At 42.8% G+C, this 14,343-nt stretch overlaps 1 protein-coding gene across 1 annotated transcript in view; it reads right to left on the bottom strand.

Annotated features, from left to right (window-relative positions):
- LOC121181324 (sodium/potassium/calcium exchanger 3-like) overlaps nt 1-10,936 on the bottom strand; it is a 41,510-nt gene extending 30,574 nt beyond the window's left edge. The window contains exons 1-2 of the mRNA XM_041037237.1: nt 10,741-10,936; nt 7,816-7,944 (exon numbers count right to left, since the gene is read on the bottom strand). Of these exons, the coding sequence (XP_040893171.1) occupies nt 7,816-7,944; nt 10,741-10,936 (325 nt within the window). The remainder of the gene's footprint in view (nt 1-7,815; nt 7,945-10,740) is intronic.
- Nucleotides 10,937-14,343: the final 3,407 nt, after the last annotated feature.

Genomic DNA, 14,343 nt, shown 5'->3' on the forward strand with positions numbered 1-14,343 from the left:
CTTTGAGTCTTCTTGGCTAAGTCTCTACAAGCTTTGCACACCTGGAGTTGGGCAGTTTATCCCATTAATCCTCGCAGATCTGCTTCTGCTCTTCAGGTTTCTCCACACATGTTCTACGGGGTTTAAGTCTTAGCTTTGGCTGGGTCATTCAAGGACAATCAGAGACGTGTCCCGAAGCTGCTCCTGCGTAGTCTTGGTTGTATGCTTCAGGTCATTGTTGCGCTAAAAGGTCAACTGTCGCCCCAGTCTCAGGTCACGTGCTCTCTGGTGAAGGTTTTCTTCAAGAACCTCTATGTCTTTAGTTGCATTCACCCATTTCCTCAATTCTGATCAGTGTCCCTGTCCCTGCCACTGAGAACTGGATTACTAAATATAGACTGAAGGGCAAATATGTCAATTTTATCCTTTTCAATTTGAAGCTATAACACAATAAAGTAAGGAAAAAGTGAATGTGAATATTTTTTGAAGCTACTGTATTTACCCTGTCTGCATTTTTCTTCAACTCTTTAGCCTAAGGAGCAACAACGGTTTTACTTTTGTTCAGTTTGTATGACCAGACTGTAAGTATTTGCATAGTTACACATTTCTTGTTCTTTACACTCTGTGCTTCACTGTATTCAATTTGAAATAAAATGATGGATACTATATGAAGTGCCAAGTCTCAGCTTTAATTTGAGTAAAGTTACATCAATGTTGAAAGAGGTGGTGGTCACGAGAAAAGAGGTGACCATGTAAGTAAATAAGACACGAATGAGGCTCAAGAAAAGGCAAACATCTGTCAGAGGGATATCAGAGGTAGCTGGTTTGACAAAATCATTAGCTGGGTACATTCTAAAAAGAAACAGAAAATGGCAGAGGACCTGGTAGATCAAGGAGCACAAGCGTGTGACCGGTAAATTGTGTACGACTGCATGGTGAAGAAAAAGCCTGTTACGACTGTTAAGAGCGCTCTCCAGGATCTAGGCGTACATGTTTAATGTCAGTGATCAAGAGAGGGCTACATGACCATAACCCCAGAGGAATCACTACAAGATGTAAACCACTGCTAAACCTCAAAAACAGAAAGTACCACTTGGATAAGGAATCAGTTTCCTGACCCCCTGGTTGTTACGGCCGCCAGGCTGCAGTTTGCAAAAACATCCAATAAAAAACCAGCAGAGTTCTGAAACAAAGTTCTCTGGACTGAGGAAACAAAAAAAATCAACCTCTATCAAACTGATGGAAAACAGAAAGCTCATGACCCAAAGCCACCACCTCAGCTCTCAAATGTGGTGGTTCTGTTATGGCTTGGGTATATGTGCCTGCCAACAGAACTGGCACACTGGCATTTACTGATGATTCCACTGCTGACAGAAACAACAGGATGAATGCAGAGGTATACAGGAGTATAACTCTGATTCAGACAAAGGCATCAAAACGGGACGACGATCCTAAGCAAACGGCCAAAGAAACTGAAGAGCTTCTCAAGGTGAAGAGGGGGAATATCCATGAGCGGCGATACTTTAATGAAGTGCCCATTATTTTATTTCACACTGATTGTGCTTGATTGTGAAGAACAAAAAAATGTGTAACTGTCCAAATACTTTCAGTCTGGGCTGTACAGATCAGCCACAACATTAAAAGAAATGACAGGTTTTAGATGTTGTGGCTATATCAAAGGGGATTACAATGATTTTTTGAGTGTGTGGAGTTTACATGAGCACTTTGTGCTTCATCTTTAGGACTTGTCCTTGAACTAGATGTCTGACCAAACTGAGCATTCAAGCAGGAAGAGCATTGCTCAGGGACAGAACAACAACACAAGGACCACTCTGACACAGTTTTTTTTTTTTTTTGGAGATCTTGTTGCAAAGACAAGACTCAGTGCAGCAACTCACACATCTGGGCCATAAGGCAAAGTAGCAAAAGGAAAGCTAATACTGAGAGAAAGGCACATGACAGTAGTTTGAACTTTGTCAAATGTCATTCGCCTGGTGAAATCAAACCTGAGCTGTTGAGCTGTAATGCGACACACACTGGAGTGGAGAGCACTGCTCAACACCATCCCTGTGATTTCAGTTTAGAGACCGGGAGAGATTTAAGGGTAAAGAGAACAAATCATAGAACCTCATCAGTTCTGAACCTGCTACACCTGTGCAAAAAATACATTATCTAACAGCACCGTGACCTTAAAAACATCAAAGAGGAAAAAAGTCATCCTTCAGTGGCCTCTTCCATCTTAAACACATCCATTCACAGACGCTCTCTGTCCAAACGCAAACGAAGAAAACAGTAACAGAAATGATCCAAATCCAGATCTGCCGATCTGAAACAAACATACTGAAGGAGACTCAAAGCTGTATTTTCACATATATTTTACCACCTGTCATTTTAACTAAAGGCACACTGTACTCCCTTCAAATTACTGCATAACATGGAACCTGGTAAATTTGTACATTTATATAGTTAAAAGTGTGTTTTACTTCTGGAACTTTATTAATATAATGTTGTACAAAAGCACCAATAAACAGTCAAAAGTCACACTCTTTATATCAAGACACTGATTCAAATATGTGATATGTTTACATGTAATTAAATTATGCACCACCTATCTCACTCTGATTATGACAACAATTCAGTTAAGCTGCTTACGAGCCCATCCCTTGGTGGGTCTCAAACTGCATGGTCTACCATTTGGGAGCTGTGAATCTGGCAATCATCATCAAAGCCTCCCAGTTGCTAGGCTTATTTCTGTGAAGAGCTTATCCACAGATAAGGCAATCTGGCAGAGTGAAATATTCTTATCCATAATGCACATCAAACACCTTATCACGCACCCCCTGCATTTTAACCTGTTATATGTGACTGTGCAGCACATATCTGCTGCCTTGGTTAGTCATGCGAAGGTAGAGGAAGTAATTGCCTTCACGGAGCACATCATATATAGTTTTGTCTGCCATCCTTTCACCTATTTCAGATGTGGAGGCAAAGTTCTCAGCACAGTGGTGCTTTAATCTTAATTAGAAAATGTTGTCCTTTCCAGTTATCCAGTAAGTAAAGAGATGCAAGTACATTTGCAAAACAATGCAAGTAAGAATTCATATAATCAAAATTTAAAATAAAAGGTGACTGGAGGTAATGTTGCTCTGACCATATAACTGTAACATGTTTTGTTGAATTTCCTTCCTTCCTCTCCTTCCCCCTCATTTGCTGTCAGATCTCTACTGTATAATGAAGGTATTAAATGCCTAAATGGTAACACAACTACCAAACAGCGTGTAATCCAGTAAGTAGTTTAACTGTATACTCAGCATGCTGCTGAGAAAAACACTTTGTGTGGGACAGCGTATGTCCTCTCAGACCCTTGGGAAAGCGGCAGTAAAGGAGGATGTGCGTGGCACTCAGGAAACCGCCTCAACATCGCTCACAGTCAGACCAGCAGGATGAATCTTTAAAGGTGTGTCAAGCTACTTCTGCTGTTGGCAAACAACCTGAGCTCTATAATTCAGCAGGGGAACAGGGAAGCATTTCCTCCATGTGTGGGAAGAGAGAGAGGAGAGACATAGAAGAAACATCACAATCAATGAGCAAGGAAAAAAAATAAATAAAAGAGCACAAGAGCAAGAGACCAATAAAGAATAATGCTGGATAAAACTACAGAGGAGTGAGCTCTTCTCTCCAGGCAGAGAAACGGTGGGAGCCAGTGTGTAGGGGACACTCAGAGTTGCTGAGCTAATTGCTGTGATGGATTGGTCTTATTCCCCTGAGCACGGAGTTCCTGCTCCTGCAATAACACAACAAGATGACTTTGCCGATCTGCACATTAGGCAGTTATGAAAGAACTCCGACTGTTAATACAGTTGTTGTTGTTGTTATTGTTGTTGTGTTGGGAAGGCAGCATCAGCAGCCTACTCAAAGCTAATATTGTAATTTGGCAGAATGGATTTCTCAGAGGAAATCATTCTAGGTGCTCCCTGGGTCAAGTTTGCATTTGATTAGTGGAAGGCTGCTGTTGAGGTATTAAAAGACTGATCATTTTTTTCTGATGTGATTAATTCATCAGCTGTGTTTTGGAGATGCTTACGTACTTGGGTCTAGCATGCAGGGAGGAGCCAGGAGGCTGCCCACGTGAAGTGAGGGAAGCATGAACAAAAATACACAATATACACACACTGAACAAACACACACACTCCTACACACTGCAGAAACCAGGGCTAGCACCCTCGCATTAATCAATACTATTCTTAACGAGGCTCCCCTTCCAATGGTTCAACGCACAGTCACACGCATGCGTGCTCCCACACCACATTTCTCACAGCGAAGCCCTGATTAAGTCATAGCAGCCTCCTTTCCTAAAATGGAGCTGTTGCGTCGGTAGCTGAGCTGAGCGGAGAGGAGAAGATCTTTAATAACGGAGGAGGACAGCCTCCGGGGAAAGACCCCTGGAGAGAGCAGTCACGTGTATGGAGTACAGAGACCACTATCTGTCTAATCACACAGCCAATGCTACTATACACAGAGCTGCTCGGGGAGGGGGGGGGGGGGGCGGTGCATCAAACACTTGTGTTTGAGAGAAACAGTGAAAAAGAAAAAGTGCACGCATTGGGACCGTGGTGACGTGTTTGTGATTCGAATTTGTATGAAACGGACAAAGACGAAGAAAGAGTGTGTGGGTGTGTGTGTGTGTGTGTGTGGCCATGTGTTAAAAAGTACATTTCATCAGCTTTACTGCAGATGAGAACTACAGTATGACTAATCTCCCCACTGCTCAGACATCTTCAGAAGTAATGGATTTTTCTTATTTTCAACCATAAGCTGGGGACATCAAAGCACAATGTGGCCTTGCACGCTAGATTTGGACTAGCAAAGTCATCAACATGAATAACTCTTGTTTTCTATGATAAAAGGAAGGTCAAGAGCAGCACAGAGAGGGCTCTTGTTGTATAAGATTGCTTGAAATCACCTCCCGAGCTACACACACACACACACACACACACACACACACACACACACACACACACACACATACACACACACACACAGAGCGTACATGAACTCACCACCTCTTTTAAGACCAAGAAACTCTCTTTGACATTTTCAGTCATTTGTAAACCTCAAGAGAGCAGAGACTGAGGAAAACAGACAAAGTTCCTAAGATGTAACTATTCACAACTATTACTACCAGTGTCTGTCTGCGCTTCACTTCCCTTTACTGAAAAAATGACAGTGGTGGAGAGGGGGAGGGCAACTAAACAAGTGTCTGAAATCAACAGAAGCAGCGGGGTCTTCACAATTAAAATTAGGGAGGGAGACGTAATGATGGGTATGATGGTTGTTTCATGTGTGGCTTAGCAAATGACGGCCTTTCTCTCTCCCTCTCTGTCTTTCTGACACTCTCTCTCTCTCTCCCTCATCTTTCCAGCACTTGATCAGCAGGCCTCTAATTTCAGGCAACAATCAGTGAGTGCATCCGCCGTGCTGCATCCTCCCAGAACACAGAGCTCATGGTGGGATACATCCTCATCAGCCAGCCTTTTGCTCTACGCGCTGTGGCAATACACACACACACACACACACACACACACACACAACCTCTGCTGTGCACAAATACATGTGCAAGCTACTACATGATCACACACATAACTAGTCCATCATTTGATTAACCAACTGACAGAATATTAATCAAAACAGCAATGAATGGCAATGTTAGTCACTTTGGCCCAGAATGAAATACCTCATCAACTTTTGGATATATTGCCATGAAATGTGGTACAGACATTCATGGTTCCCAGAGGTTGAATCCCATTGACTTTCATGACTCCCTGACATTTCTGGTTTTGTGTGCCCATAGACACACATTCCTGTCCACTTCAACATTAAATGTTAGAAATCTTGTCATGTTTTAACAACTTATCTAGTGCCATCATCAGGTCAACATGTCCCTGTTTTATATTATTGAAATCAACCCTATCATCGTGGACATGGACACTGAACGATTCTGGAAAATCCTTGGTTATTTTCAATGACAAAGTTTTTTTTCACATTTAATGACTTAATGGACAGTTTAAAAGTTTTTCATCTGTGCACAGTATAGTTTAAAAGAGTAGCCTAGAGTATTTGTGTTGGACATTCGGACACACAGATGGACAGCTTAAAAAAGGATTACAATCCATGCACCAGAAGCAGAGATATGCTAGTAGCTGCTAATGTAGCCTGTTGAAGCTTAAGGATTATTTTCAAACAGAGATGAGGAGCAGCTACAGAGGTCTGTTAAGCCACACTCCCAGATTGTTTTCATTTTCAAACTTGTAGCATTCAGTCCCAACCAACACTGACTCCAGTTGCATCACTTATCAGGCATGTTGCTTCCTCTGTAGCCACAAAAGACTTTATAAAGCTTTTTTTTTTGACATGTGTGGTCGTACTCTCCTGTAAAACATCGGAGGAAACGCTATGGCTATGGTGAAAGAAGAAAAAAAAGGAGTCACAATTAATTGCATGCTGTAACGGGATGTAAATTGCAATCTCCTGCATGAAGGTCAGGCACATTACACCTGTACACTCTTCAACATCCTTCCCTTCCCACACACACACACACAAACACACACACACACACACCACCTTTTTAAAAGATGCACATTCTTTCCTCTTAAAGGTCAGATGAAGCATGCCTCACTAACTCCCCACAAGGGTTCGTTTTATGCATTTTATGGGACAGGAGCAGAAATCACCAGATTGGACCAAGGCTTTCAGAAAATTGAGGTTATTTAGCAAAAACCTTGCAGTCCTCCAGTGTGTGGTAGGGGCCGAAGCCACCGGGGTACGTGCTTTAAATTTAGCACGAGAGGAGGAAAGAGCAGCTACTGTATAATAAGCCGGAGGAGAGAATAAATTGAACTTTGACCTCGGCTCCCTTTATAGATGACAGCGGCGACCTTGGAAGGCTGAGAAAGGAGATTGATGACGGGCATTTTGCTTAATGAGCTCACGAGAGAATCACCCCTCCCTCTGAGGGGAGGCCAGTCGTCTCCCAGTCAAGGTAAAAAAGACAAATGTCAGTGTGATCTACAGGAGTCACCTCCCTCCATCCTACCTTGTACACATCAATTTATAACTGAACATTAAATTTCCTTCCATCTATGTCTAAAAATAGCAACAGATATGGGCGATGGTGGGAATCCATGCATGTGGAAGGACTGGTCCAATGAGAAAGAGGCTGCATTATACCACAAATCATGGTTTTACATGACAGGAAAGCATTTTCAGAGTCTCCTACATGGGATCGATTTAAATCCTTTTAACAGGGCCGAGTGATTTTAAACTTTATAAACAAATCATCTTCGCACACTACCCTTGAGTGCCTCAGAAAGAAGTCGCTGGTTGATAGTAAGACAAAAAGGTCGCCATGGAAACAGAGATTTTTTTCTGAGATGTGGCCACCAAGGGGAAAAATATGAGGTAAACACAGAGGAAGGGAATGGGAGAGATGGAGAGAGAGAACTGGTGTGAGACAGAGGGGGGAAAGCTATGTGGAGGGAGTGAGAATGAAACCTGCAGGATCCTACAAAAATGTGATGGAGACCAAGTGTGAAAACCGCTGAGGCAGGCAGAATGTCACCGCCTGCTGTAGCCTGCGCTCATGGGAAATCATCTGACCTCACAATCTGGGTTACCCCACATTAAGGAAGCGAAAACAGGGGGACCAGAAAGGGTAGAAAGACAGAACATGTGGGGTGATCATTTGTTTCTTTTTTTTCCCCCATCTCCCTCTCTTCTGGGGCAGGGAGGGAGAGAACACTTAGGTGTCCTCTTTCTTTCATCCTGTCTCCATCTTACCTGGAGCAGTGCAGTTCTTAGATCCTTCACTCTCTAGTTCCTCCAGGCTGCTGTTGTCCATTTCCTGCAGCAGCCTCCTTCCTCCCCATCTCTCCTGGTCCTCGCTGCTCTGGCTGGAGATGTCGAAACCTAGTTTGTTACAGAGGAAAAATAGTCCACTGTCAAAATAGATTTGAGGGATGAACATTTAGAAGGGCGTTTTAATACACAAAATCTTGAGTCTACAACTGTGATGTGATACCTGAGTCTCAGTCCTGATACCAAACTATTATTTCTCTTCAAGTTAATTTGAGAAATAAGTGCATGCCTAAATAAAGTAAAAGTAACTGAAAAAAGTACAATTTATTTCAGAAAACTTCTGATCAAAGAATAAACAAGGGTGCGATAGCAACGATCTTACAAGTTCATTACAAGATGAGTCTGAAAAAAATGAAAGTCTTGGTCCTAATCTGTGTCAGTACAAAGACCAACATTTCTGATTTAAACAAAAACTTTATCACGTCTCACACGACTGTCAACTTTCACCTTTGACAGCCTGAAATCACTAGAGTATGAATCTGTTACATATTTTAGTCAATATCAAGTACTGACCTGAGATCTTCAATATACAGTCTTAATGCAAAATGACTTTTTAGCTACAGCAGTGGGCTAAGTTGGCCTGTTAATACTAAAGGTCAGTGACTTATTAATCACATCTCTTTGGACAAACTTGTCAAGGAAAGACAAAGACATGTGAGTGAATGTGCAGATATTTCTACACATTAACAATAAAGGCAATTTTACTGTCATTAACTGGGCCTTTTCAGTTTCTGTGTATAAGTTACATGTGTGTGTGTCTAAAATGTTGCGGGTAACAAAGTGCATGTCAAGCAATTTGTTTTATTTTTAATGGCCAGGGTTGTGTTCTCTGTTACATTAAAGTTTGATTCTTTATGTAATAGTAGGGTAGTGAACAGCTGGAGGACTGCACCACAGATGTGTCAGTTTGGTATCTCCCCCTCCCTCCCCTCCTTCCTCCCATCCTCCCCCCAATTCATACATTGAAGGGGAATCTCATGATTTTCCAAAACAAAATCCTCTTGGGGGGTGCAGCAACAGTGCAGCGCACTAAGTGGGGCTCCCACTGTGGCTACATCTGCACATTCTTCAAGACAGCAGTAACACCAATGAATTAATTTCATACTTCAGAGAGCTCAGCAGGAGCACTCTGCCCTTTCCACCCTGCCAACTACAAGTCCGGCCTGAGACAGGGGACTCAAATAGTTAAAAAAGCCCAGTTATTCAACAGTCCTCAGGGCACGGCTGAACTTCTCACCTGGCCTCACCTTCAGAGCACCACACACACACAGCAGCGGCGAGGCTTGCGTGCCAGCGCTGTGCTGCTTCCTCCCTCCTCCTATCTTTCGCTATCTTGCACATGGAGACGAGAAGACGAGTGTGGGAATGATTAATGTGCCACTGTGAGGAGGCGTTGAGCGCTCTGCTTCCAGCTCCACAACATCAAGCTCAATTTAGCAGAACTTCATTAAGCGCATCATAAATAATCAACTTTAATTGATATTCCGGCAAGCTGATTAAGAGTTAACAAGAACACAATGGGGACAAGGGAAATGCATTAAACGTCTCGGTGTTGTCTCTTGTTCGCCTCTAATTTCGAGCACATGCAGAGAGCAGCACTGTTGCATTCCCATGTAACCAGGATACGCAGCGAGGAGGAAAGAAGGAGGGGGAGAAAAAAAAATGAGTCGCACTGATGATGCACAAATCATGAGTGTATGAATATTCATGCGGGCCTTCTGTCCATGGAAAGTGATAAATACTTCTCACTTTAGCTGATGCTGACTCAGTAATCAAGTGGAGTGTTGGGGGGGGGGGGGGGCGCAGTCAATGATAGATAAAAAGAGAAAGAGAGGAATGCAGACATCAAGTCAAGTGGTACAGATGTTTGCTGTAAGAAGAGCTGCCGTTATTTATTATTATCAGGGTTTCATTTGCATTTAGTTGCTTTGGCAATCGTTTTTTTTTAACAGACGTGTCAATGCAGATTTGGAATAAAGTTAGAAAGAGGCAGAGGAATACTGTGTAACCGTTTGCAGTAACCTGGAGAGGTACAGGCCTATACCCTGGGGCTCATTGCCCTGATTTCACCGCTCTGCAGCTGAAACACCTGAACATGCAGGAGCCTCTGCATCCCTCAGCCCAAAATAGTTTCACATAGTTAGAGCTCAGATGAATTCCCGTTATAGCCTACTGTGTACCTGTGTATGCCAGTACTAACACTCTGATGTTTGCCCCATTTTTTTTTTTTTTTTTTTTTATCAGATCTAACTGATGCCATGGTTAAAACTAAATGACATAAGCCTCTTTAACTGTTTGGTTTATACCAGTTTTAACAGAAGAACAAAACACAGTTGTTTGGTTAAAGTCACGGTCATCTTATCCTGTGTGAAACACACACTTTTGTTGTTGTTATGCTCGTGTTTGGGAACACGAGCATAACAACAACAACAACAAGAGTTTTGGAGGAGCATTAACACCACAGAACAAAACTTTCACTCCCCCATTAAAACAGGCTCTTATAAAAACACCATGTCACATTTGACATAAATACCACAACCACACAGTTCAGTTAGACATGTACCACACACCACACGTCCCGGTGTGAATATTCACAGTAATATTTAGTCTAAGTGAAAACAGTGAGATGCTCTGAAGCAGCTGCTTCCTACACTAACGTTAATGTGTCTCTGTGAGAAGAGTACAGCTGCATGTTTGGAGAAAAGGGGACAACATGATGAGAGTAAACTGTTCAGACGTGTTACAGTGGTAAACATGTACAGTAATAAGTGCTGGCGGATCGTAGCCCTCCCTCACCGGCATCCCAGCGCTCCGCACAGGAGCCGAACAAGCGGCTGAAACCCTCACCTGAATTTTCCGCTAAGTAGGAAAACCCCTTCACGACCAGAAGCAAGCCGCCAAACAGGCATATCTGGATCAAAACCAACTCCTTTCGCCTTTTCCGCCTCGCTTTGACCTTCTTCTGGTTCGGCATCACTTGCGTCGGCCGATTCCGGAGTCGGATACCCGGCAGAGACATCCCCTCTACCGCTACCACATCCATGCGGATCCCCGAAGAGGAGGAAACGAGAAAAAAAAAAAGAGCAACCTCCGTTAATTCCCAGGGAACTGACTTATCTCCCGGGAACGGATGAAAAAGTACAAGGGAGGGGTTTCAAGGGAGCAGGGGGGATGTCTAAAAAAAAAAAAAAAAAAAAAAAAAAAAAGGAAGAAAGAAAAGAAAAGTTAGGTATTGGTACCGCTGGGATGCTGTGAGGGCTGTTTGGCGAACACGGTGAGCTTGAGGCTGAGCCGGGGCTGTCTTCTCATGTCATGTTGAAATGTGGTTTAGGAAGTAGTAAGGCTGAGGACGGCTGCACGAGCTCTCCATGGATGCGTCCGTCTGCTGAATGTTGAGGCAGAGAGACACTGAGAGAGAGAGAGAGATGAGAGAGAGAGAGAGAGAGAGAGGCGCGTGGGCACTCACTCACACACACACACACACACACACACGCAATGACAGAGTAAAAGCAAAATCTCTACATTTTCTAATTATGGAAGAAAAAAGCTTATTAGATGTGTGTCAGTAATTGTACATGAAATATCTTTACCCACGTGACACTTTTTGGACTTTTTGGTATGTTTTTTAATTCATGGTTGTACAGTGTGAACACTGACAGTGATTAAAGCTGCATTCATTGATTGATTTCAGGCCGCCTGCTGGAAACAAGGTGAATGAGTGCAGAGAGACTGAACCAAAAGGGGGGGGAAGTTGAAACCAAAACAATGAGCTGAAAGAGGCTAAAATGCTCCATAGGGCTGAAGGAAACTGCAATGAGGTGATCAGTGTAGACAGTAGGAGCAACACCTTTCGCATTAGTTTTATTTTAAAGAATTGGTTAGTACAACTTTAATATGTTATATTTTCTAATCATATTTAAAAAGTAGACTTCCTGGTGTCAGTTTGCTGTTTTTTAAATATGTATATTTGGCAGTGATAGTCCAGCGGTCACTATGGTTACTGAAAGGGACAATGCACAGATCAGAGGATTTCTGCCACAGAAGGCAGGAAAACTTTGTCTTCCAAGTAAGGCCTCCATAAACGAGTGTCCACCTGTGTGTGTGTGTGAAACGATGCTGAGAAACTGAACTTCCCCTGAATGAAGTTATTCAGAATACAGTGTCCAAACACTTTAAGAACATGTGCATGTTTACATTTTATTTTGAAATTTACCAATAGTGAAATAACACACTTGAAGTGTAGGTATGAACCACACTTATGACAGATAAGTACACTTTATACCACTATTCTGGTGGCTGACAGTACCTAAAACACATGAACCTATCTTTGACTTGGGAACTGACATTCATTGATACACGTGGTTCATTTTGTTTAGGCTCATGAACTAAATTTTGAGGTTAAAGGTCAATAAAGTAAAGTGTGTTGGAATCAAATGAAATGAAAGTAAAGGGTAAATCAAAACTGGAAGCTGTTTGTTGGGTGTGATTTTCACTGCCCTCTACTGGGAGTGTCTTTTAGTGTTAACACACCAGCATGTAAATGTAGGAAAATTACAGTGTTGCTGAGGAATAATGTAAAGCTGCATTGGTTTTCTAACAACCTTAGCAGTAGTTTTGGACTGATACCACTCACCCAGTCAAACATAATAAAACCCTGTGAACAGCAGAGTAGACGCTGCAGTGACTCCTTCCAGACAAACTACTTCTTCTACAAATAATAACAGTAATAATATAATATTATCATTATGAATGTGTCAGTTATCTCAGCCAAACATGAATCCCACTCCCTCTGAACATGGATGAAAGACCATGTTTCACCATATTCACCGCAGCAAATCATTGATCAAGCCCAGGACACGTGAGATGTACTGCAGTATGTTCTTTAATTGTACAGTGGCAGTTACGTCATATGGATTGATTTTATTTGTACCTGCTTGAACTTGTTGTGTGCTCACTCACTGCATGTGTGTTCACAGAGAAGAAGAAGCAGAGTCCACTGTGTGTCTTCCTTTTCTCATGTTTTGTATGCAATGATTCGAGTGAAGCAAAACTTTAGGATAATGGGAAATACTTTATCTTGGCCAAGTGGGTTTCTTGATTGTCGGGCCTGAGGTTTCATATAAATAGCACTGGAAACTTTCCAGCAAGAATGGAAAAAGTGGTCACGGCTCTAGGCAACTGGTTTCATTGTGCTTTTTTAACCCTTTGGAGTATGGGGCTAAGACAGATCAAACACAAGACAAGGAATGTAGAGAAGGGAGAGAAAGAGATGTGACTGAGAGCTGCCCATCATATTTGCGACTGAAACAATCACACAAATCAAACTTTTTTTCTGAACTAGATGAACACAGCAGCTATTTTTTAGCATCACGTATAGAAAGCGAACTCCAGTGGTAATCCACACATGACTGGAGGCCTTAAAGCTGCCACGAAACCCGGCCCGTCTGACTTGTAAAGCAAACTCGGACTGGGCATGGAGTTACTAAACAAGATGAATTCCCAACCTCTCAGAGGCACACAAAAGAAAAAAAAATGTGAGGGGAAGGAGAGAAGAGGAAGGAGGAGGGGGGCAACAAATTAAATCCAGTTAAATTGTTTTTCCATAGCCAGTGGGCTTGGCAAAGGACTCTCTCTCTCTCACACACACAGACACAGACACACACACACACACACACACAAGATGTAAGATAAGTTGTAGAGAACACGACCAGTAACAGTGCGGCTTCAGATGTAAGAGAATGCCTGGAATTTAACCCACTTTCCCATGTCCGACTGACACACCGCTCCCACTCCTACTGCCCTGCCCTGCCGTTCAGGGTATCCATGCAGAGACACACAAACAGCCATGTTGAAATACACAGGTGATTCCATGGACAGACAAACCCTGAACATTTGCTCATTTACTCAACACTCCCTGTTCTCACCCCACTACAGCTTTGATCAATTGAAGTCCTCTCAGATGTCTGGTACAGTACATCAATAATCCAAGGCCCCACAGACTACTTCCTCCTCTTTCTGTTAAAACGTGTCTGGCATTGGGATCACAATGCAGTCATTGCAGAGGAGAGCTGCAGTTCTAGCCCAATTTGAAGCGGTACTTAGGCTAGCTAGCTAGCAGACGTATTTGGGTCACGTCTTCCCTCTCCGAGAGCTCCCCAGTCCGGGCTACAGCAGCTCCTCTGCCTTTTATGCTGCTCTCCACCACAACATGGAGAAACCTCGGCTCAGCACCACTGGACAGAGAGAGAAACAAGGGGGGTACTATATGGTAGGGTTGGCTAGGAATAGCTTGCTTGAACTAAAAAAAAAAAAAAAAACTCAAGAGCTAAAGTTGGGACAATATAGACGGGCCAGGTGGTGATGCTGAAAGGAGAAATAAGGACAAACATCCTTGTTCTTGCATCACATAAAACAAACAGTGGAAAATCACACAAAAATGCAGAATGGGTC

Source organism: Toxotes jaculatrix, chromosome 4 (assembly GCF_017976425.1).
Source record: "Toxotes jaculatrix isolate fToxJac2 chromosome 4, fToxJac2.pri, whole genome shotgun sequence".
In the NCBI taxonomy this organism is placed as follows: Eukaryota; Metazoa; Chordata; class Actinopteri; family Toxotidae; genus Toxotes; species Toxotes jaculatrix.